Source organism: Gasterosteus aculeatus, chromosome 16, assembly GCF_964276395.1.
Source record: "Gasterosteus aculeatus chromosome 16, fGasAcu3.hap1.1, whole genome shotgun sequence".
Classification (NCBI taxonomy): Eukaryota; Metazoa; Chordata; class Actinopteri; order Perciformes; family Gasterosteidae; genus Gasterosteus; species Gasterosteus aculeatus.
Genome location: NC_135704.1, coordinates 20128133 through 20151160, shown reverse-complemented (window position 1 = coordinate 20151160; position 23028 = coordinate 20128133). Strand labels below are relative to the sequence as shown.

The 23028-nt window shown below is 48.0% G+C and overlaps 1 protein-coding gene across 1 annotated transcript in view; it reads left to right on the top strand.

Annotated features, from left to right (window-relative positions):
* Positions 1 to 23028, top strand: part of LOC120834350 (titin) — a 164468-nt gene that overhangs the window by 72328 nt on the left and 69112 nt on the right. The window contains 40 exon segments of the mRNA XM_078091003.1: positions 102 to 371; positions 456 to 755; positions 838 to 1140; positions 1226 to 1413; positions 1546 to 1660; positions 1777 to 2064; positions 2500 to 2651; positions 2940 to 3087; positions 3372 to 3549; positions 3628 to 3749; positions 4474 to 4761; positions 4925 to 5221; positions 5476 to 5662; positions 5747 to 5862; positions 6021 to 6320; positions 6751 to 7050; positions 7400 to 7505; positions 7667 to 7863; positions 7946 to 8254; positions 8334 to 8612; positions 8867 to 9166; positions 9477 to 9779; positions 9869 to 10024; positions 10027 to 10329; positions 10572 to 10874; positions 11163 to 11462; positions 11921 to 12039; positions 12119 to 12296; positions 12553 to 12837; positions 13218 to 13511; positions 14283 to 14582; positions 14673 to 14857; positions 15176 to 15305; positions 15381 to 15571; positions 15883 to 16312; positions 21333 to 21638; positions 21929 to 22110; positions 22208 to 22337; positions 22439 to 22590; positions 22679 to 22826. Of these exon segments, the coding sequence (XP_077947129.1) occupies positions 102 to 371; positions 456 to 755; positions 838 to 1140; positions 1226 to 1413; positions 1546 to 1660; positions 1777 to 2064; positions 2500 to 2651; positions 2940 to 3087; positions 3372 to 3549; positions 3628 to 3749; positions 4474 to 4761; positions 4925 to 5221; positions 5476 to 5662; positions 5747 to 5862; positions 6021 to 6320; positions 6751 to 7050; positions 7400 to 7505; positions 7667 to 7863; positions 7946 to 8254; positions 8334 to 8612; positions 8867 to 9166; positions 9477 to 9779; positions 9869 to 10024; positions 10027 to 10329; positions 10572 to 10874; positions 11163 to 11462; positions 11921 to 12039; positions 12119 to 12296; positions 12553 to 12837; positions 13218 to 13511; positions 14283 to 14582; positions 14673 to 14857; positions 15176 to 15305; positions 15381 to 15571; positions 15883 to 16312; positions 21333 to 21638; positions 21929 to 22110; positions 22208 to 22337; positions 22439 to 22590; positions 22679 to 22826 (9138 nt within the window).

Here is a 23028-nt window from a genome sequence, read left to right as displayed (position 1 = left end):
TCGTCAGATGCAGTGACTTTTAAGGGCTTCAGGTTTGAGGTGCCTTTGGTAAAAACCTAAATATTTAAGTAACAACTTAAATTATTCAATCTCCTCTGAAGCTGTTCCAAAGATCAAAACCACCGATCAGAATCTGGTCACGGACGCCGGTAAGCCCTTCCTCATGAGCGTACCCTATGACGCCTACCCTCGTGCCGATGCCGAGTGGTTCCTCGCTGGCACCGCTCTGCCCATCCAGAACATCGACACCTCCACCGACAAAACCGAATTCCGCCTGAAGAGCCCCAGCAAGGAGGACCGGGGCCAGTATAAGGTGGTGATCAAGAACAAGCATGGCAAGGGAGAGGCATTTATCAACCTGGACGTGATCGGTGAGTCCGGGGATCAGACCACCTTATGAACCCAAAGTAAACCTAGTCGGAGCAGTTTTTAAATGTCATGTTGGTTGTTGCCAGACGTCCCTGCACCTGTGAAGAACCTGAGAGTGGTGGACACCTCTGACGGGGAGGTTAGTTTGGCCTGGGATGAGCCTGAGAGCGATGGCGGGAGCAAGATCGTGGCCTACGTGGTGGAGAGGCGTGACTTGAAGCGGAAAACCTGGACGCTGGCTACAGACCGTGCTGACGCGCCTGAGTACTGCGTTAGCGGCCTCCAGAAGGACTCCATGTACCTCTTTAGGGTCTGTGCTCGGAACCGGGTTGGCAGCGGACCCATCGTTGCCACCGTGGACCCCGTCCAGGCCAAGAACAAGTTTGGTAAGAAAGGGCCCAAACTCTCATCTACACTCGTACACGGTCTGAACTCTGATCCCTTATGGGGTGTGTTTTCTATCCTCAGATGTTCCAGGCGCTCCGGAGAATGTCGCTGTTGGAGGGGTGAATAGGGTCGGTGTCACCATCACCTGGGAGCCCCCCAAGCATGACGGCGGTTCCGAGGTCACTGCCTACGTTATTGAGCTCCGCGACAGGACCGCCGTGAAGTGGGAGGCGGCCATGGTCTGTGCTGCCAGCGACCACTCGGCCACGCTGAGCGACGTGGTGGAGAACAAGGAGTACATCTTCAGGGTCCGGGCTGAGAACAAGGCCGGTATCGGCAAGCCCAGCGCTGCCACCAAGCCCGTCAAGATCATGGATCCAATCGGTAAGAGAAAACCAGCTCTTTGAACCTTTGTTTTCCATTAAGATTCAAAAGACAAGTTATTCTGCCTCTTGTGTTGTCCCTTCAGAGAAACCGAGTCCACCTCTGAACTTGAACTACGGCGACCAAATCAAGACGGCGGTCACTCTGACCTGGGAGACCCCCACAAGCAACGGCGGCAGCTTGATCACTGGATACGTGATTCAGAAATGCGACGATGGTGCCGACAAGTGGCTCCGCTGCAACGCCAGACTATGTCCTGACCTCTCCTACCGGGTGCGGAGATCTTTCATTTAAGCTAGATTTGGATCTGATTCTGTTTCCCCACTTGTGATCTCTCAGTTTTGAGAGATCACGAGTGGGTTCAGAGCTGACGGTTGTTTGTTCCGGTTTCCTGTTGTCCTTCAGGTATCCGGTCTGAAACCCGGTCAGAAGTACCTCTACAGAGTTTGTGCTGAGAACGCCGCTGGCTTATCTGATCCGGCCGAGCAACTCGGACCGCTTCTCGCTGATGACCCTCATGGTAAGAGTCGAACAGCAGAACATCAGAATGATTTGCATAATTTGTCCGGCTGACTGAAACAATCAAACATTGGCCGTTTATGCAAACTAGATTTTTAACATTTTCTGTTCCGGCAGTCGGTCCGACCTTTGACCTGAGCGGCTTCAGAAACGGCCTGGAGGTGATCGTCCCTCAGCCCCTCACCATCAGAGTCCCCATCACCGGGTACCCAACCCCCGTCGCCAAGTGGACCTTTGGGGAGAAGGCACTGACCCCGGCTGACGAACGCGTCTCCATGGTGACAAAGCCTACATTCACGGAGCTGACAGTGACACCGAGCGTCCGTCCTGACAAAGGCACCTACACCCTTCATCTGGAGAACGACGTTGCGTCCATCTCAGGCGACATCGAAGTCACCGTCATCGGTAACAGCGGCTTCTCTTTCATGTAGACTAGATATCTCATGATAATACAACGTTTCAAACAAAATGTTTTGGACAGGCAGGAACGAAGAACATCCAGGACGATAGACAGGGACATCCGTGATAAAAGACACACATGGCTTAAATACACTAGGGAGGTGCAGGTGATTGGACACAGGTGGAAACAATCATGACATGACAGACAATCACAGAGGAGGACAGGACAAGGCAGGAAGTGACATGACCCAGGGAGAACAGAGGCAAGAAACTACAAAATAAAACCAGACATTAACCCAAACCGTGACAGATGGGGCGGTCGCTCTATGTGTGGTAGCTGCTGTCATAAGGATGTGAATGATGACAATTGTTAAAGTGCTTTCAGTGGTCACAAATACAGTCCATTTATTAATTTATGTCCTGCCACCTTTATTCTCCCAGCATGCCCTAGTGCTCCTAAGGACTTCAAGGTTGCCGAGGTTACCCGACATCACGTCCACCTGATGTGGGAGACTCCGGAGCATGATGGAGGAAGTCCAGTCACCCACTTCCAGATCGAAAAGAGAGAAGTGTCTCGCAAGACCTGGGCAAAGGTATTCCTGTTTTTTCCCTTCATGGTGGTCAGAGAATGAACATGGTCCAACTTTAACAGCTTCTCTCGTGGACTTAAAAGCTCTCAAATTCAGCATTTAAATCTTTCTGTTCTTGTAAAAAATTATATATATTATAAATAATCAAAAATAAAAGTATTGTGTAGGTTTAAAAGCAGATAAAATCAAAATTGCAGGTTTCCATTCAGTTTGAGGCCACAAAAAGTGGAAAACATGTGTATCAACAAGCCTTCCTTGGATGTTTATTCATCGCGATGATATTTTGTCCAGGTGGCCACTGGCATCCTGGACCTGGAGCACACCATAACCGACGTGATTGAGGGAAAGGAGTATTTGTTCAGTGTCACCGCCTGCAACAAGTGTGGGCCCGGAGAGCCGGCATATATCGACGAGCCCGTCAACGTCTCCTCGCCTGCCAGTGAGTACCTATTCTTTCAGTCCGAGTGGAGCTGACATCGGACCCATGTGATGGAAAATCACTGAGAAAAGGGGAGAGTACAATAGTCGAGTGGAAGTTTACCAGACACCAGGAAATGTGCTAGAAAAGTAGCATTGGAATGTATAAATTACCATACCGTAAAATCAATTTAATCCTGGAGTAAAATAATCAATTATCTGTAGACAGTTTTCACCACACCAGGCTCTAATTTCCTTGTTTTTGATGAAACCAGATTCAAGTCCCATCTTTCTCTATCCCCCCAGCCATACCTGATCATCCCGAGAACCTGAAGTGGCGCGATAAGAGTGGAAAGAGCATCTTCCTATCCTGGGAGCCTCCGAAATACGACGGCGGCGCCCCGATCAAAGGCTACGTTGTGGATAAGTGCCAGCGTGGTACCGACAAGTGGGAACCTTGCGGAGACCCCATCCTCGAGCTGAAGTAAGACCCGGTAGTTTGACTCTACTCAGAGCCAATATCATGGGACAGGCTTTTATGAGACATGTTCTGCACTCTTAGGTTCCAGGTGAACGGACTGATTGAGGGTCAGTGGTACGCATACAGAATAAGAGCTTTAAACAAGCTGGGAGCCAGCCGGCCTTGCAGGGCCACTGATGAGATCCAGGCCGTGGATGCCAGAGGTGAGAAGCTACTGGTCCTTCACACTAGATTCTGGCTCAGAATAATTTACCATTCATACCGGTGTCTCGCCACAACAACTGACATTGCTCTTCAGCAGGCGGCAGAGTTTATTCTTACACGTCTTTAAGGAGCGCTCGGCGGTCAGAGCTACTTATCTTACATGTGTTGAGATTGAGTCATGGTTATAACTTTATGACAAGAATGAATAACCCCCAACAGTTACTTATTAACAGGGTAAAACACCACGACACAACGGCTTGTGACACATAAACAATTTGTTACACTAATAATTGTCCATTTAGTAAAATGACTCCGCCAAATTGCATGCTGGGTACAGCAAGTAACGTTTAACTCTTTTGTTACATGAAAACACAGAAGAGAGCGATACAGGAGGAACAATGAGAGACCAGAGAGGAGCCGTGTCTGTTTGGAGGGTTTTTGGTTTTGGAGAATCTGACGTAAATTAGATCAGAAAAAGATTTATTACAAAGTCTCTCGAGCCTCTGGTGGCAACACTAGCAGCCAAAACAAGTTAACATGCTAACAAACTAACTCGCCGGCTGATTTTTGGCCGTACCGTGCAGCCCAATGAAGGGTATAAAATAGAACATTAAGTAAAAGTACAGGAACAAGGATTATCAATTATGGGATCGGGAGGATCCCGTATAACTTTCCCCAACCATTTGTTCTCTCTGACATTGTACCTCTAAACATCTCCCACAGAGCCTCCAGAGATCCAGCTGGATGTGAAGCTGCTGGCTGGTCTGACCGCAAGGGCTGGAACCAAGATCGAGCTCCCGGCCGACGTCAAGGGGAAGCCGGATCCCCGGGTGAAGTGGACCAAGGCCGATCTGGTCCTTCGGGCTGATGACCGCATCGCCATTGACACCCAACCAGGACACTCCAAGCTGACCATCGCCAACACCACCAGAGGAGACACCGCCACCTACATCATCGAGGCGGTGAACCCCTGTGGGCGCGCCACCGCCACCATTGACGTCAACATCCTGGGTACAGATGCTAGTGTACTGTCTGCTCTGTAAAACCATCACTCCGCCCCAAACGATAGCGGTGTTGTCTATAGCTATAACATCCAGTTTAATATCGCATCAATCGAGCAACAACCAGCTATTAACTTTAGCCATCTTTTCATGGTGTGTCTCCTCTTCTCCAGACAAACCTGGCCCACCGGCCGCCTTCGATATCTCCGAGGTCACTAACGAGTCGTGCCTCATGGCATGGAACCCCCCCAGGGACGATGGTGGCTCGCCCATCACCAACTACATTGTGGAGAGTCGCCTGACGGAGAAAGAAGAGTGGGTGAAGCTGTCTGCCACGGTGAAACACCCCACCTTCAAGGCCTGCAAGCTCATTGCGTTGAAGGAGTATATCTTCAGGATCAGCGCGGAGAACCAGTACGGCATCGGTGCGCCTGCACAGCACTCGCCTATCATTGCAAAGTACTCTTTCGGTAAGTTATTCCACTTTCCAGCCATATATATTGAAATATAATCGGATATACAATATCATTCTAAAATTAGAACGGGGATTCATATTGATCACATTAAACATTAAATAAATATCTATTTTACAATCAACACGTGAAAAGATGGATGGAAAGGCATTATGCAGGCAGTATGACATGCCTTGTACTTTGGAATTTGAATAGGTTTCAATAGAAATGGATTGCTTTTACTGAGCGTGTTTATTTCCCACTGGTCTTAGACCCCCCCGGTGCTCCGACCAGAGTCACTCCCTCCGACATCACCAAGGACGCCGTCACCCTGACCTGGTTTGAGCCGGATGAGGACGGCGGCAGTCCCATCATTGGGTATTGGATCGAGAAGTTTGATCCAGAGAGCGACAAGTGGATCAGGTGCAACAAACTTCCCATCAAGGACACAACCTTCAGGTAAACCGCCACGGCGAGATGGAAGGTGTTCGTGTGTGAAGGAGAGACGCGGAGTGTTTTTCTCACCCTGCCTTCATGCTTCAGGGTGAAAGGACTCCCCACCAAGAAGAAGTACAGCTTCCGGGTTTTGGCTGAGAATCTGGCTGGATCAGGGAAACCCAGTGTTGAAACAGATCCAGTCCTCATCAAGGATCCCATTGGTATGTCACATCTCCATCAGGGCTGATACACATACTGCTGTGGTCAATGTGTGTGACTATTTTTAAGGGATCTTTACATCCTACTCCTATACTGTAAGAGTGACAAGACTGGAGGTGAGAGTAATCAGATGTTTATAATATCAATTAACCCTCTTCAGATCCTCCATGGGCTCCCGGGAAACCGGTCATCAGGGACGTCGGCAAGACTACGGCCCTGCTGGCCTGGACACGGCCAGAGCATGACGGCGGGGCGAAGATCGAAGGCTACATCATCGAGTTACAGAAGACCGGCAGCGAGGAGTGGATCCGCATCGCGGAGGACGTGCCTCAGATAGAGCACCAGCTGCAGGGCCTGATGGAAAAGCAGGAGTACTCATTCCGGGTCAAGGCCGTCAACAAGGCAGGCGAGAGCGAACCCAGTGAGCCCAGTGACCCCGTGATCTGCAAAGAGAGACTTTGTAAGTTCACAATGGATGGCAGTGAGGAGTTGTTCTGCACAGTTAGTTAGTTGGAAAGAATGATCAAAACACACAATATGATAACTTTGTCTGACCCGACGTTTTAATATGTTGTCTAGTGTTGACGAAGACAGCAACATCTTCTTATCTAAAGTACAGACCACAATTTACCGTTTACTTAAAAAAGCCAAAGAAATTCTTATGCTGAGAAACCAGGCAACGAAAGAACTTATGAAAGCAGAAGCACATTTTTTTTATTAAATTCTATTTGTCAACCAGAAAAATAGTTTGCATTCTTTAGTAACATATGGGATCAATGCTGCTGCATCACATTTGGTCCTGTTATTGGCACATGTACTGTAGGTTAAGATAATTACTTAATTAATGTTGTACGTCTTTGGGGTTTCAATCACCTTTCTCTACTCAACAGATCCTCCGTCGGCTCCTCAGTGGCTGGAGGTGGCCAACATCACCAAGATCAACGCCACCTTGAAGTGGCAGCTTCCCAGCGCCGACGGAGGCTCACCCATCACCAACTACGTGGTGGAGAAGAGGGACGTGAGGCGGAAGGCCTGGCAGGCCGTGGACACCACGGTGAAGGAGCTGAAGTACACGGTGACACCGCTCAACGAGGGATCGCTCTACGTGTTCCGTGTGGCCGCTGAGAACGCTGTGGGAACAGGAGAATTCTGCGAGCTGGAGGACGCTGTGCTCGCCAAAGATACCTTCAGTAAGCTCTCAACAATTACCTGTATCATGGATTAACAAGTGGAAACATGCGGTAATGAGAGAAGAGGCCAAAATGACTCAAATGGCCACTGGAGGCTCCAAACAAATATACTCTCCGTAGATAAACCAGGTTTATTTTACATGGTTCAAAAGACAGTTTCAACAGGAACAATTTTCATACAAGCTGCCCTTTTTGATTATGTTAAGACTTAAACTTAGTCATTGTAAAGGGGTTTATCACATTAAGGTTGGTTGTTGCTGCTTGGGGGGATTTTTATCTTAATTTCAAGACCATGCAGAGACAACCGGTTTAAGACAAATATTAATGTTTGTTGTGTACTTCTGTGCAGCAACTCCTGGACCTCCTTATGCCCTGAAGGTGGTGGAGGTCACCAAGAGACATGTGGATCTGAAATGGGAAGCTCCCAAGAGCAACGGTGGAAGACCCATAACCAAGTAAGCCTACTGTGTAGACCGCTGTGAGGTAATGTTCATTATAAGTGAAATGGGATGTTGAACCTCTGAATGTGCTTATCAGAGATAGTCTCTAGATAGGCATTCAAAGGCCATGAAACAACAGCTATGTGACCATCCACACTTTGTAACCTGCTCCACAGGTATGTGATTGAGAAGAAAGAGAAGCTGGGAACACGCTGGCTGAAGAGTTGCAAGACTCCGGACAAACAGACTCAGTTCAAGGTGACGGACGTAGACGAAGGCTCCGAGGTTCAGTTCCAGGTCCGAGCTGAGAATGAGGCCGGGGTCGGAGACCCGAGTGAACCCACTGAGATCCTCACCATCGAGGATGCGACCAGTAAGAGACACGGCCATATGGGTTTGTTTTTTTATTCAGGAACCTTTCAGAAGTAAACTCGGACCTCGTCCTCTGTTTCCAGGCGCTCCATCTCCTCCCCTGGAAGTGACCAGCCCCGACGCCAGCAGAGAGCATATCAATGTCACATGGAAGCCTCCGGCCAAGGATGGCAGCTCCCCAATCACCGGCTACCACGTGGAGGTGGCCGAGGCCCGTCCGGAGCTCAAGTGGCTCAGAGTCAACAACCGGCCCATCAAAGAGCTCAACTTCAGAATCGAGGATGGAATCAAACCAGAGAAGAAGTACGTCATCAGGGTCCGTGCCATCAACTCCATCGGTGTGAGCGACCCCTCCGAGATCTCTGACAAAGTCTTCACCAAGGATCCCGATTGTAAGCATCAACAGAAGTTGAACTGTTCAAAACAAAAAAGTACCAGTTTTAAATACCAATCCTCTCCTCCGTCCACAAGGTGCTCCAACCATGGATTTGGCGGTGCAGGACATGGTCGTGGTTGAAGGTGAGAAGCTACACCTGAAGGTCCCCTACCGGGCAATACCCACACCCAAAATGGTCTGGCAGAAGGACGCGGTGGAGTGTAAGGCAGGCGACCGGCTCTCCCTCACGGTGGAGATGAGCAACGCTCACCTGGAGCTGCTCAGGTGCACGCGCGCCGATGCTGGTGCCTATGTCGTCACCCTGGAGAACAGCCTGGGAACCGCCAGTGGGAACGTTCACGTCAAAGTCATCGGTAGGACTGTGCTTCGTGCAACTGCTTTCTAGAAATATAACACTTCGTTTAAAGGTTGTTCAAGTTGTGCAGTCCAATAGCGATACCTTATTATAAACCAGTCAGTTCCACTCAGAGATTCCACCAATCAAGTTTAACATTCAACACCAATAATCTGCTGGACTTCATGACTTGGCACGTAATTCTTGTATGGACGTAATTCAGTAGAGACAGACAAGGAAGACGCATCCTCTGACAAGGTTTTTTTATTTCAGGACTTCCCGGTCAGTGTAAAGACGTCATCTCCAGCAACGTCACCAAGAACTCCTGCCAGATCACCTGGGAAGCCCCGGAGGACGACGGCGGAACCCCCATCCTTAGCTACACTCTGGAGCGCCGCGAGGCCTCCAAGAAGACCTACATGCCCGTCAGCTCGGGAGAGAGCGTCCTGACCTGCACCGTCAAAGACCTCTACGTCAACTGCGAGTATTACTTCAGAGTGAAGGCCATCAATCAGGTTGGAGCCGGACAATACCTGGAGCTACGCCAACCGGTCATCACGGAGGACGTCAAACGTAGGTTCACAGCTCAAGGACTTCAGAGGCATAATCAGTTGTGTCATTGGGAGCATGTGAGCAACCTGATATTAGCATGTATCACTCTGTAAAGGATGTATATATACATCAAAGACCTGAGGTTCATTCAATTATCAATATCTTTAGACACTTATTCATGTTCTTATCCTTCCAGCCATTTCCAAATAATCTAATAGGAAAATGCTATTAATTAAATGAGATGAAACTTATATATTATGTCAAACCATGTTGTCTTACGTACAGAAGCCGCCCAGACATTTACCATCTGTTCTTAAAATCACTTCCACAGAGAAACCAGACCCGCCCATCCAGGTGGAGGCTCAAGACCCGACGTCCAAGTCCATCAAAGTCACCTGGAAGGCTCCGGACTTTGACGGTGGTTGTCCCATCCAGGGTTACATCCTAGAGAAGATGGAGAAAGATGGCGACCGCTACGAGCGGGTCTCCCCAAGCCTGGTGCCCGGTCTTTCCCACGTGGTGACGGGCCTGACGGAGAACGTGGAGTACCAGTTCAGGGTCCGGGCCGAGAATGCCGCCGGAGTCAGCGAGCCGTCCCGCAGCACCCAGCTCATGAAGGCTGCCGACCCCGTCGGTAAGGGAAATTCTAGCCTTGACACAATGGAGATCCAAAACGTCAGATAAGAAGTAGCTACACTTCATAACACTTCTTCCTTTTAACAGAAAAACCAAAGGTCACCCTCCACGCACGCGTGCAGTCTGGTCTGTGCATCAAGAAGGGTGCGGAGATCCGCATTGACGCCTTCTTCTCTGGCTCGCCATGTCCCAAAGTCAGCTGGCTGAGAAACAACGAGGATGTCACCAAAGAGCCCACCAAGAAGGTGGTGGCCGTGATCAAGAAGAAGAAGAACAAGACGGCAGTCAGTGTCCTCAGAGCGACTCAAACATTTCAATGCCTCACTACATGTTACTGAAGGAGTTAATACATGTTTCTCCTCAGGTTCCTGAGCCAGAGGAGGAGTTTGTGACTCCAATGCGTGAGCGTCTGGGCCTGGATCAGAACACCAGCGGCCAGTCGGCACTGATGATTCGTGACGCCGTAAGAGCCGACCACGGCACATTCACCATCCAGGTGGAGAACACCCACGGCGTGGCCACCGCCTGCTGCGTGGTCAATGTCCTCGGTGAGACTTTCATCTCCACTGCACCTCTGGAGAGTTCAGTCAGATGACTTACGCTCCTCATTTACATTTAAACTGCTAAATATAATTAAAACCATTGAATCAAATCAGCTGCAGTTATTTTTATCCAATAAGGCGACATAAGAGTTTTGTCAAAATTTAAAAAAATCAAATTGAAAAAAGAACACAATCTGAACTCTACTCGTCCTGAGACTAATCGTTGACCCGACTCCGTTCTACCGCAGACAAACCTGGCGCTCCGATCAACTTCTCCTTCGACGAGGTCCGGAACACCTCGGTGGTCTGTAACTGGGAGCCCCCGGAGGACGACGGCGGCAGCGAGGTCCTCAGCTACATGCTGGAAAAGAAGGACAACAAGAACGAGGAGATCGGCTGGATCACCGTCACTTCCACGCTGAAGGGCACCAGCTGCCCCATCACCAAGCTCATCGAGGGGAAGGAGTACATCTTCAGGGTCACCGCCGAGAACAAGTTTGGCTGCGGCCCGCCTTGCGTCTCTGAGCCGCTAGTTGCGAAGAACCAGTTTGGTAAGAAAAGATGGAAGAGACGGAAAAAATCTTTGAGCTCAGACAGTTATCTGACATAGTGATGAGATGAGAATATTAGATATTATATCAAATTAATTAAATAAATGTAATGCTGTTAACTGAACCACCACTACAATGATTTTCTAACCTTAATTTTGGTTAAAGATGATTTTCATGTATATTGCAAAATAAATTGTTTAAAAGTTAGAACCCACATGTTTATCTTGGTTGTACATGTCTCCCTTTGTTAAGTCACTGGCTCGTAACTTCTCGCCCCCCCTCCCCCAGATCCTCCCGACGCTCCCAACACCCCCAGAGTCCACGAGGTAACGGCCAGCTCTGCCCACATCTCTTGGCATGAGCCCAAGGACAACGGCAGCCCGATCCTGGGTTACTGGATCGAGAGGAAGGAAGTGAACAGCAAACACTGGACCCGGGTCAACCGAGCCCTCCTCAACTCTCTGGACGTGAGGGTCAGTGGCCTCATGGAGGGACTCACCTACATCTTCAGAGTATCTGCCGAGAACCTGGCCGGTCCCGGGCCCTTCAGCGAGCCCACCGACCGCACCGTGGCCATGGACGCCATCCGTAAGTTCTCAGTCCGGACCCACAAGCTCATGGAGCAGATGGCCAATAAAGTGAAACATTGTATTTCAGAGATGTCTTTTTATTTGATAGGTACGTAGTGCCATTCCCTATCAGAATTTATTTTGCCCTTGTCATCGCTCACTGTGACAACAAAAATATCAGCTTAAACAAACATTCTTATTGTTTTCATCATTCATCATGACAGGAACAAATAGATGTTTTTACATTCAAATTCAAATGAGGGAGGCATCAATCAAATAAAAGTTATTCCACAAATTCTAATGAAATATAGATAGATAACTACTCATCTCATGTCTTTTCTGTCATACTATTTGGTTTCATGAATACATACCAAACTCCCAAAGAAGCAGTTAAGTTACCTTCATGCAGCCCATTCAAATTTCATCTTATGTGATGGATTCAGATCATTAGTCTACCTCTGCTCCTTCCCCATGCAGTGCCTCCTGGCCCCCCTACTCCGTGGATCGTGGACACTGGGAATGACTCTGTCATTGTGGCCTGGAAACCACCTCTGTACAATGGCGGCGGGGACATCCTGGGATACCACCTGGAAAAGGTGCAGGGAGCTGCTTCACTAGCTTCTCCTCCATCTAGGGGTGGACCCGGGAGGTTAAACTCTGTTCTTCTGATCCCAGGTTTTGGCCGGAGAGAAGGAATGGACTCGCAGCACTGAGTTCAGGTGCAAAGAGCTGACGTACACTATGACTGGGCTGACCCAGGGATCCGACTACTACATCCGTGTCATCGCAATCAACGACTCCGGACCCGGAGCTCCGGGTGTAACCGAGCCCGTCACCGTGAAGGAGCCCGAAGGTACGGACCGTTCTGTTAATTACTTCACCTGTTTATGTCAGGTTACTTTATAGTTATAAAAACAAGAAGAATGTATAGTTTTTGCCATCTAATTCAACACTTCATACAGCTGTTTACAGTAAAAGCTTGTCAAATCAGGAGAACAGCCTTGTGCTTTTACTTTGGAGGAGCCACAGGAAGCCTGACACATTCTGCCTATTGTGGTTCTGAGACGTTTGATAGATTTCAACACTTTCTGCTGTTTCCCGTCATTCAGAACCTCCCGTTGTGGACTTTGACTCCTCTGTGAAGAACGGCGTCATCATCAAGGCTGGTGAGCTGCTGAGGCTCCCTGCCGTGGTGACGGGCCGACCGCAGCCCGAGGTCAAATGGGCCAAGGACGAGGCCGAGATCGACATAGACCACGTGGTGGTGGAGACGGAGGGCAAGAACACCGCTTTGTTCATCAAGAAGGCCGTGAGGGCAGACCACGGGATGTACCAGGTCTCTGGCACCAACGGGAGCGGAACCAAGACCGCCAAGACCAAAGTGGACGTTATGGGTCAGTGTTGAATGAATCCACAGTTTATTGTTTCAGAAGTAGGAGGACTAACTACTGACTGAGAGGGAACTGGTTCGTGGGCAGAAGCGAGCAAGCGCCATGTGATCTTCAGAAGTTTGTTGCTTGCTGTATGGACTGATTGGGACACACTCAGTAACGATTGGTGGTGATTCCTCTTCATATTGGAGGATCTTAAAACTTCAAGGTGACATGAAATCATTTGGGGTCTTATCACATCTCTAAAGATAAGCTGTGTTCACGATCCATCCAGAGAACCACTGAGTGACTTAGCTGGGCTGAGTTATTCCTATTGTGAATAATTGCAACACATAGATATGTAGATAGATAGAAAACATGTTTACTTTTATGTGTTTCCTTAGACGTCCCTGGACCGGTGGTCGACCTGAAGACAGTAGTGGTCACCAAGAAGAACATCACCCTCACCTGGTCCGACCCTCTGGACAATGGCGGCAGTGAGATCTTCGGCTACGAGGTGCTGAGGAAGGACGCCAAGATGAAGTTGTTCCGCCAGCCCATTGAGACGGCGTCCTGCAAGTGTGACATTCAGGGCCTGCTGGCCGGTGAGGAGTACGACTTCAGGGTCATCGCCAGGAACAAGTACGGCGACGGAGCTCCGGCAGATCTGGGACCCATCCTGGCAGAGGACCCCAAAGGTAAACCTGACCTCTCCTGCGGTCGGCAGGAACTTAGCAGCTTATGAAGGGCCTGGTCAAACATCTGCCCTCCCATTCATCTCCTCCTTCAACACAGATGTGCTTATTATTACATTACAGGTCATTTAGCAGACGCTTTTATCCAAAGCGAATTACATTACACTTTAAACCCCTGGCTTTTTCACATTTTTGCCCAGGGAGCAATTGGGGGTTAGGTGTCTTGCTCAGGGACACCTCGACATGGAACATGGGGCAGCCTGGAATCGAACCAACAACCTTGTGCTTCCCAGCACACCTTCTCTAACCCCTGCGCCACGACGCACCCTGCTTATCAACTTGAAAGGACCCCCCCCCTCCCCTTTATTCTTTATCTTGTTGGAAAAGAGTCCTAAAAGCGGTTGACGGTGGTACATGGGGAAAGCGCAAGGTTGGTGGTTTGAACCCTGGCTTCGCCATGTCCCACGTCGAAGTGTACCTGAGCAAGACACCTAAGCCCTAATTGCTCCCTGGGCAAAAATGTAAAAAATATGCGTTAGAAATCGCTTTGGATAAAGGCGTCAGCTAAATGACCTGTAATGTAAATGTAATGTAATGCATAAAAAGGGTTAAACAGGAAGAAAAGTGGAAAATTACTACCAAAGTGAACATTTGCAATAACACATTTTTTTAGTTTTCAGTTTTAAACTATATCAACGAAATGGTACATGTGGCCCCTCAAGGTCTGTTGGATCATCCGTTCACTGTTGACTGAGCTCCTCCCCATCTTTCCAGCTACTCCATCTGCTCCTGAGAAGCTGCACTACACCGACAGAAGCAAGAGCACCATCACCTTGGCCTGGCAGCTGCCTCGTACCGACGGCGGCAGCCCCATCCTCGGCTACTACGTAGAGAAGATGAGGTCGGACGGCAGCGAGTTTGAGGTGGCAAACCGCAAACTCTTTACCGAGTGCTGCGGGACCATCGAGAACCTGTCGGAGAACCAGGAATACCAGTTCCGCGTCAAAGCCATGAGCGAGGTCGGGGATGGCGACGTCTCCAAGCCGATCACCGCTAAGATCCAAGACGATGAAAGTATGAAGCTCTCTCTGAAAAACTGAGATTGTTAGACCGATCTGGTTTTCAAAGTGAAAAGTTTATTTACAGATGTTTGTTTCCCCACAGTTCCTCCAGTCATAAGCATTCTGAAGTTCTTCAAGAGCAACGCCATCAACGTGATGAAAGGCTCGGCCATCGACATCCCAGCAGAGGTGAAGGGACTTCCCCTACCGACGCTTCAGTGGCTGAAGGATGGCGTGGTGATCGAGAAGCCCGAGAACGATGACAAAATGACGATGGAGACCGAAGAGGTGAGAACATCTCAACATCCACAGGACAGATCACTCACACAGCTTTTGAACTGGAGGTGTGGTCAACTCGGTGGACATCGTGGATTGATCTTAACTTAACTTAACTCCTACTCATTGTACACTCTCTGGAGTGTCTGGATGACCCTTGACCTCTGTGATTCTTCAAGACAGTTAAATGATTTGTGTTGAGATCCTCTTCATATGTACTTTTCTTTTAATTTGCTTTAAAGTAAAGCACAGTTTTACTGCCTTGTGTGTGAATCAAGAAATGGGTATATTTGCTTATATTTATGAATATATTTGCCCTCTCGTCCCAAGGTGACCCGCACCACCATGCGGACTAAGATTGCTCTCCCAGAAACCATCAGACAGGACAAAGGCAACTACAAGCTGGTGGCTGAAAACTGCTTCGGCAAAGCTGAGCACGTCATCCACGTGGAGATCCTCGGTGAGAACAAGTCGTTTGATGTGTTTTTGTCTTTTCGCATGGAGCGTCTCGTTAACACAACCCCTGCCTTGTCAGACCGTCCCCTTCCCCCGAGGAACATCGTGGTCTCAGACATTAAGGCCGACTCGTGCTACCTGACCTGGGATGCCCCTGAGGACAACGGAGGCAGCGAGCTCACCAACTACGTGGTGGAGCGCCGGGACGCCAGCAAGAAGAAGTCTGACTTCGAGGTCCTGACCATCAACCTTGTGGACAGGAGATATGGGGTGAGTCGCTGGCTCCTTTCATCCATTCATGGTGACAACATCATACCGTTGCATCATACCGTAGGATACACATTGGTCCTGAAAATCTAAATGTAATCTTCAATTAATCATAAAGTTTTATTGTATTCAACCCTCTGAAACCAAACAATTCCCGGATAACTTCCTTTGAAATTTCTGGAAGTAAGTAAGTTTTAACTCAACCGAATGACTTAAGTAGTAGTAGTAGGAGTATTCTATTAGTATAGAAATGTGTTCCTATCTCAACGCCTAAACCAAAGACACAGACCACTGAACTGGTTCTGATCCTTCAGGTCTACAAGCTGAACCTGAACGGACTCTACCAGTTCAGGATCAAAGCCGAGAACAAGTACGGCCTGAGCGACGGCTGCGACTCAGAGAAAGTCCAGCTCAGGGATCCGTTCGGCCTCCCCGGACCTCCTCGTAACCCCAAGATCATCGCAGCCACGGCCACCACCATGACCCTGAGCTGGGACCCTCCCCTGAACAACGGCGGCTCCACCATCCAGGGGTACTGGCTGGAGAAGAGGGAGCGCGGCGCCGTCTACTGGGGCCGCGTCAACCGGGCCCCCGTCACAAGGCCCTCTGTGAAGGGCCTACAGTACACTGTGCTCAAGCTTATCGAGGGATCCGAGTACCAGTTCAGGATTGCTGCCAGCAATGCTGCGGGTGTCGGGCCGCCGTCCGAGTCCAGCGAGTGCCGCTTTGCCCTGGACCCAAGCAGTGAGTGTTCGAGACGAATCGGAGTAGACCAGCTGGCACTTTATTTACCACATGGTCTCAAACTGTTTAAATCTAATGTCGCCTACAGGGGGCATAATACTTTAAATAATATTCGTATGTAGAAGTAACAAGCTGTTAAAGTTTATTTTACACACAGAGACGTCACTTATAAAGAAGTAAATATCATGATTGACTGCTAATATCATTATTATTACTACGATTCTTCAGATACTGTCTGACTTAGTGGGGAATTATTGTTTTGTCTTAACTAAGATATTATAAACAACGTCTAAACTAGGGCTGTCACAATATCAAATTTGTGTTGTGCACCAACTTTATTTGCTATAGACGATATTATTGCAATTTCCAGACGATTTGTGCCACTGATAACATTCATATACATGAAAATATAATAGCATATTAATACAAGTACGCTCTTTCATACAACAGAACATTGTATCCTATTGTATGTAAAAAATAATGAGTGCAAGGGACACGGAGCAGGCAAAGTCAAGTCAAGTCATTTTATTTTGTATAGCCCAAAATCGCAAATTACAAATTTGCCTCAGAGGGCTTTACAGTCTGTACACATACAACATCCTCTGCCCCAAAACCCACCATCGGCACAGGAAAAACTCCCCAAAAAATGAAAAAAACCCTTACAAGAGGGATAAAAGGGAAGAAACCTTAGGGAGAACGTCAGAGGAGGGATCCCACTCCCGGGATGGACAGACTACAATGGATGCCATGTGTACAGAATGAACAATGTATAATCATGCAATTCCTATGACAGAAATGATTCAAGTAATTGTGAGTAGTAAGCCAGGCGCACAGCAGGACCACTGCAGGGACCACCACCATCAGATAGAACCACCATCCACAGAAGCCTGTGGGGAGGGAGAGCACAGAGATTTTAGTAGAGGGTAATGTCGGTTTATGAGTAAAGTAATATGATTAATATCTAAAATAATGATGATGATGGCAGCAGCAGGCGTCAGCATGGCCACGGTAGGTGTCAGGACCAGGGTCCCGAAGGAACCACGATCTACGGAGACCTGATAGGGGAGAAAGCACACAAAAAAACTCCCCGAAAGAAGCTGAATTAGTCATGTGCATTAATAAAACTTGAATTATGGTAGAACGAGAGCGTGAGAGAGGAGCTTTGTGTGTCCTAAGAATTCCCCCGGCATTCTAAGCCTATAGCAGCTTAACTAAGGGCCGGTCCGGACTAACCTGAGCCAGCCCTAACTATAGGCAGAATCAAAGAGGAACGTTTTAAGTTTTACTTTAAAAGAGCTGACCGAATCTGCCCCCCGGACTGAAAGTGGAACCTGGTTCCACAAAAGAGGAGCTTGATAACTGAAGGCTCTGGCCCCCAGCCTACTTTTTAAAACCATAGGAACAACAAGTAACCCAGCATCTATGGAGCGCAGTTGCCTTGTAGGGCAATACGGTGTTACAAGCGCTTGAAGATACAACGGTGCCTCACCAGCAAGGGCCTTGTAGGTGAGGAGAAGTACCTTAAAATCTATTCTTGATTTAACAAGGAGCCAGTGCAGAGAAGTTAATACAGGAGTGATATGATCCCTTTTCTTAGTTCTTGTTAATACACGTGCTGCAGCCTGATAACAAAGAATTACAGTAGTCCAGTCTGGAAGTGACAAACGCATGAACTAATTTTTCTGCATCACTTTGAGACAGGAAGTTCCTGATTTTTGATATGTTACGTAGATGAAAATAGGCAGTCCTTGAAGTCTTCTTTATATGCGAGTTGAAGGTCATATCCTGGTCGAAGAGAACTCCCAGATTCCTGACGGTGCTGCTGGGTACCAGAGCAATTCCATCCATAAAAACTGTATCACGTGACAGCTGGCTTCGAAGGCGCTCTGGGCCTATCAGGATAACTTCCGTTTTTTCTGAGTTTAGCATCAGGAAGTTGCCGGTCATCCAAGTTTTGATGTCTCCAAGACATTCTTGAAGTCTAACTAACTGGTCCGTCTCTTCTGGCTTGATCGACAGATACAGTTGAGTATCGTCTGCATAACAATGGAAGTTTATGCGGTGTTTCCTGATAAGATCGCCCAAAGGAAGCATATAGAGGGTAAATAAAATCGGTCCAAGTACAGAACCTTGTGGGACTCCGTGACCAACATTGGTGGTCTTTGAGGATTCACCGTTTACAAGCACAAACTGGGATCGGTCCGATAGGTAGGATTTAAACCAGCTGAGTGCAGTTCCTTTGATACCAATTAAATGTTCTAGTCTCTGCAACAGGATACAATGGTCTATGGTATCAAATGCGGCACTGAGGTCCAGCAAGACAAGAAAAGAGATGAGTCCTTGGTCCGATGCAAGTAGAAGATCATTCGTAATTTTCACCAGTGCGGTTTCTGTACTGTGATGCACTCGAAATCCTGACTGGAAATCCTCGAACAAAGCATTGTTTTGTAGAAAGTCACATAATTGATTTGCGACGGATTTCTCAAGGATCTTAGAGAGGAAGGGAAGATTAGAGATAGGTCTGTAGTTAGCCAACACCTCTGGAGCAAGAGTAGGTTTCTTAAGAAGAGGTTTAATTACAGCTACCTTGAAGGACTGTGGTACATATCCTGTCAACAAAGACAGATTCATAATATCTAATAAGGATGTGCTAACTAAAGGAAAAACTTCCTTAAGCAGTTTGGTCGGAATCGGATCCAAGAGACAAGTAGAAGATTTAGACTTTGAAAATAAAGAAGTCAGTTGATCAAGGTTGATGGAAGAGAAGGCATCCAAACAGGCATCAGGGCCCACTGCTGCATCCAAGGTTCCTACATCGGAGGACAGGTCGGCACTGGTTGAAGGCAGGAGACCATCAATTTTCTCTTTGATAGTCAGAATCTTATCATTGAAGAAGTTCATGAAGTCGTTACTAGTGAGGTCCAAAGGAATACACGGCTCGACAGAGCTGTGACTCTCTGTCAGTCGGGCTACAGTGCTGAAGAGAAACCTGGAGTTGTTTTTATTTTTCTCTATTAATGATGAGTAATAAGATGCTCTTGCGTTACGGAGAGCCTTCTTATACGTTTTAAGGCTGTCTTGCCAAACTAGCCTAGATCCTTCTGATTTGGTGGAACGCCATAATTGTTCAAGTTTCCGCACAGTTTGCTTTAGGTTCCGTGTTTGAGGGTTATACCACGGAGCAGACTTCCTTCTTGTTGCTATTCTTCTTTCCAGAGGAGCAATAGCGTCCAGCGCCACTCTCAAAGAGCCTGTAGCAGTATCGACAAAATTATCGATCTGGACGGACTGAGGTTCTCACAGGAGTCTTCTGGTATCTTGAGGCAGGGCACTGAACTTAGAGCAGAAGGAATGGCTTCTTTAAATAAGGCTACAGCGGTATCCGATAAGCGTCGACTGTAGAAACCTTTGGCAGGAGGAGGTGGTTCTGATAGTAGAAATTCAAAGGTTATCAGACAATGGTCCGACAGGAGAGGGTTCTGTGGAAAAATTGTTGAATCTTCAATTCCCAATCCCATACACAAGAACCAAGTCGAGAGTGTGGTTAAAACAGTGAGTTGGTTTATTTACACACTGACAGAAACCAATTGAATCTAACAATGAAAGAAATGCAGTACTAAGGCTGTCGTTGTCGACATCCACATGAATGTTAAAGTCACCCACAATAATTACCTTGTCCGTTTTAAGGACCAAACTCGTTAAGAACTGTGAAAATTCAGAAAGAAATTCTGAATAAGGACCTGGGGCCCTATACACTATTACAAAGAGAACCGGCTGGATTATTTTCCAGGTCTGTTGCGAAAGACTGAAAACCAGGCTTTCAAATGAGTTATAATCCACCTTAGGTTTAAAGTTTATTAAAAGGCAGGAGTCATAAATAGCTGCCACTCCCCCCCCTCGGCCTGTGCCTCGGGGAATATGAGTATTAACATGACTCGGAGGAGTCGCTTCATTTAAACAGAAATATTCCCCATTCAACAACCACGTTTCAGTAAGACAAAATACATCGACATGGTGATCTGATATTAGTTCATTTACCAAAACAGCTTTAGATGACAGAGATGTGATATTCAAAAGACCCCCTTTAATTCTCCTATTTTGTTGCACTATTGCATTATTAGTTTTAACTTTAATTAAGTTATTTACTTCAACTCCTCGGTTGTTTACCTTTAACTTAGATAAGTGTGTCCGTGGGGCAGACAAGGTCTCTATAAGGTTCATTATGCTGAGTGACTGCTCAGATGGAAGCGCAGAGAAGTGTGTAAGACTGCGACTCTGCTCCCTGGTCTGAACTCTGGGTCATGGATTAAGTCCACTAAGAAACTGGGTCAGGTTCTTAGAAAGAAGTTCAGCTCCGTCCAAAGTGGGATGGATGCACTGCATCGGGTTTGGTGCAATGCAGTCGGGTTTGAGAAAATGTGTCCAGTAAAAAAGCGCCGCTGCAGCCGGGGAGGGCAAAGAGGCAAACGAGCAGTCCGGAGGAAGCGACAGTAGTTCAGGTTGAAGGCGGGCGGATGGTTGTTGTTTTAGGGGAGATTTTAGCTTAGTTGTGTTGCCGGCTCTCTTCTCTCATTCGGCTTAAAGCTCAAATGTTCCCACAGCCGAGCTGAAGATTGCAGCAGCGTAACAAATTCCATTTCGACCTGTTTATCCGAATCGTCTGTAGATGTCACAAAAAATATCACTTCATAACACGGTGGGTTCACGCGTTCCCTTCACCTGTCGGTTCCGCTCTGCACGTGGAGGCGCTGCCTAAGCCCCGCCCCCGACAATGAAAGCAAAAGAGAGGGAATCGACTAACATGTTGGTGACGTTAATTTATATATGTAAAATAAATATCGCACCACCACAAATGATCACACTTATTTTCATATAGTGTGCGATAAGTCAATATATTGCATATTGCGACAGGCCTAGTCTAAACAAAGTTTAGGGGTATTTTAAATGATTGTACAAAGGGATGAGAAGGTTTTTCTCTGGTTCTTAATTCCCCCCGCACCCCCACCCCTCCTCCTCTTAGAACCTCCCACCCCTCCCGGACACCCCGAGGTCAAAGACAAGACCAAAAGCAGCATCACGCTCACCTGGAGCCCACCAGACCGAGATGGCGGTAGCCCTGTCAAGGGTTACATCGTCGAGGTCCACGAGGAGGGCTCTCCCGACTGGAGGCGGGTCAACCCGGTCGACAAGCTCCACCCCTCCACCGAAATCACTGTGACCGACCTGAAGGAGGGCAAGAAGTGCAAGTTTAGGATCTACGCGGTGAACACTGCCGGAAACTCCGAGCCCGCCAAAACGGGAGACATCCTGGTTCAGGACATTCTCAGTAAGAGAGCGGCTCCAAGTGCAGAAACCTGTTGTTGAGAATAATGAAAATGTATTATTGTCCTCAGGCAGTACTTAGTCATTCATCGTTCAAGTGCCTGAACCAGGAGCTCCAAGAGATTCACATCTTAAGCTTATTGATTTTTAACCAGATGCTTTATTAACTGGGTTCTGATGGATCTGGTTCAGAGACTAAAGACTGAATCTGCATCAAGTTTTCTCAGTGAACCTAAACAAACATCTCAGAGCACGTCCTTTTTACAAACTGGTTTATTGGTGTCTGTTCTCCAGTCGAGCCCTCTGTGTCTCTGGACGTCACCGCCCAGGACCTCCTGAACTGCAGAGCCGGAACCCCCATCAGGATTGCCGCCTGCATTGCAGGCCGACCCGTTCCCAAAGTCACCTGGACCTTCGATGGAACCGCAGAGACCGAGAAAAAGAACGACCTACACATACTGCCCACTGACTCCGAGGTCAGATGGATGTTAATGTTGCTTTAAGCACCAGCTCTTTGCATGTACCATTCTGATTGTCTGTTTAACTAAATTAAACATATGTGGTTCCTCTCAGATCCAGTCCACCGACACAACTTCGGTTGTCCTTATCCTGGAGAGCAAATTGAGCCACAGCGGCCGATATATCATCAACGCAGAGAGTCTGGCCGGACACAAGGTGGTCAAAGTGAGAGTCAACGTGCTCGGTACGTAAATCATGGAGTTCAATTACGGGTATTCCATAAAGAATAACGATTAGGAAACCGAATTAGAAAATGAAGACCTGTTCTCGCTTCTCCGCCTACAGACCTGCCCGGAGCGGCGAGAGACCTGAAGGTCAGCGACGTGACGAGGGGAACCTGCCGACTCACCTGGAAACCTCCGGAGAGCGACGGAGGAGAGAGGGTGAAGAGCTACTTCATCGAGAAGAAGACTGTGGATGGCAAAGCCTGGACCAAGGTCCGCCCCCCCCCTCCTCCACGGCTCACAGTCGTTCTCGCTCTCTGAAACAAACAACCACTGACAATATCTCTGTTGGTGCTTCCAGGTGAACCCGGCCTGTGCCGCTCAGTCCCTGGTGGTTCCGGACCTAATCAATGGTCAGGAGTATCTGTTCCGCATCCGTGCTGAGAACCGCTTCGGCTTCGGCCCGCCAGCCGAGACCACAGAGGGCACCAAGGCCAGAGATCCAATCCGTAAGTCTGTTCAGATGATTTATGACCGTTTATATCTCTTTGCTACAGCATTGATCTGGATCCAGCCGATCTGACTAACTCAACCAGCACCAGCCGCACTTCTTCTCAACACCTGGGGCCTCATTTATAAACTTTGCGTACGCACAAAAGAAGGCGTACGCCGCTCTCTACGCAATAATTGGTATTTATAAAAAGCAAACTT